Consider the following 1,800-nt stretch of genomic DNA (forward strand, 5'->3'; position numbering starts at 1 on the left):
GCAGTACTTGTCCTCATGGATGCATAGCCTTGGTTCCTGCTGCATAATAGTCAAAAGCAGTACTGGGCCCCACGTGAACTGCGAACCCTAGTGTCTTCTCGGGCGCCATAGCGTAAGCTAGTATAGCACGGCCATTGTAGTACGCGCACCTCCCCATCCTATCCCCATCCATCGTGGCTGCCTGCCAAGGCCAGATCCACGCATTCGACTCCCAGGATCTCATCGACATCTACATCCCAGACGGCCCTGAGACTGTCCTCTACCGTTGCGAGCAGCAGCCGTGCCCAAATCGGACACCCCGATCGATCGAGGAGGATTACCCTCGCTACAAGGCAATCAGACGGGCTCAACACCCACTCGGTCCCCGCAGCACCCTCGCGTCTCGATCCGCTTCACGGCATTCTCGCCCTGTCTCCCCCAGCTCCCGACTTCCTCAAACTGTCGTCGCCGATCCAAGTCAAGCGTGAGGAGATCTCCCTCCAGACCTTGCGCCAGAGCCTGAGCCTGAGGAGAGTGCGAGTGAAGAAGGAGTCTCGGAGTCCGAGTCCGCGGATCCTGCTCGGCCCACCTCGCCGACAGTGCTCGCCTCCACGTCAGCAGTTCCTGACGTACCTAACCCCTCCTCCGGGCTTCCTCTAGCACCTTCACCACCGTCTCCGCTGAGAGGCCGCTCAAGCACTCGCTCCTCTCGAAGTTCGACCAATGAAGGGCCACCACAGCCGCCTCTGCCCCCCCCCCCGACGCCGGTAATGTCTTCCCCTACGACCGCCCCCAACAAGGATACCCTGAAGCTCCTTCTCTTCCTCCGATATGACGGCAAAACCGTCATCGAGTGCGACAGGTTCCTATTGCAGCTGCGCATCTATTGGCTGGTCAACACGTTGTTGACCACCATCGAGCTAAAAGTGCAGGTCGCGTTGAGCCTGCTCGATGGCGATGCCCGTGCCTGGGCCACTCCCTATTTCGCCCAGCTCGTATCGGTGCAGATAGGTGTGCAAGGGGCCATGACCCCATTCGCGAACGAAGCGGCCTTTGCCGCCGCCTTCAGGGCCCGCTTCGGAAATCTTGACGACGAGGCGGCAGCACAAGTAGAGCTGGCGAAGCTCTGCGCGGACAAGTCGGTCCGTGAAAAACGCACCGCGGCGGAGTTCTCCGCACTGTTCAAGGGTCCGGCAGATCGCTCTGGGTATGGAGACCTGGAGCTACGCGACAAGTACCTGAGCGGCATCCCCTCCCGCGTGTACTGAAAGATCGAGCTCGAGACCTTCACCACGTGGCAAGCAGCTGAGAAGCGCGCCACTGAGGTCGAGCAGATTCTCGACATCAGCCGGGCCCGTCGGCCCAAACTAAATAACTTCTTCTCGACCCGAGGTCAAGGACGCGGTGGGGCACGTGGTGGTGCACCCCAGTCACATGCAGCTTCAGCCAGCATCAATGCGGCCATCGGAAAAGGAAACTTCCCCAGCAGTTGTTACGGCTGTGGGAAGCAAGGATACCGACGATTCGAGTGCCCCAACTGTAAGGACAAGCCTTACACAAAATGCGCCGACGCGCGGGCTACGGTTGCCTCGGGCTCTACCCAGGCAGCGACAAGCGCCCCCGTCGCTTCATCCTCAGCGAGTATAAGCGCCACTTCAGCGAAATCGGAAAGTTCCGAGCTAGCGGACTTAATAGCACAGATGAAGTCGATGCGCGAGGAGTTGGAGCACTATCAAGCACTCAAAGAAGAGTCTTTTTGATCTGGTCCGCGCTTCGTGCCGCATGTGTTGGGCCGCGTAATAATAATCTGTACAATGTATT

At 59.1% G+C, this 1,800-nt stretch overlaps 1 protein-coding gene across 1 annotated transcript; it reads right to left on the minus strand.

Moving 5' to 3' along the window:
• Nucleotides 1–899: 899 nt before the first annotated feature.
• On the minus strand, nucleotides 900–1,340 carry POSPLADRAFT_1156525 (hypothetical protein; the record flags this gene model as incomplete). The annotated part of the gene is made up of 2 exons (XM_024487077.1): nucleotides 900–1,196; nucleotides 1,218–1,340. Coding segments are annotated over 2 exons (420 nt in total), but the record flags the coding sequence as incomplete, so codon positions are not given.
• Nucleotides 1,341–1,800: the final 460 nt, after the last annotated feature.

This window comes from Postia placenta (assembly GCF_002117355.1).
Source record: "Postia placenta MAD-698-R-SB12 unplaced genomic scaffold POSPLAscaffold_18, whole genome shotgun sequence".
NCBI lineage: Eukaryota > Fungi > Basidiomycota > Agaricomycetes > Polyporales > Adustoporiaceae > Rhodonia > Rhodonia placenta.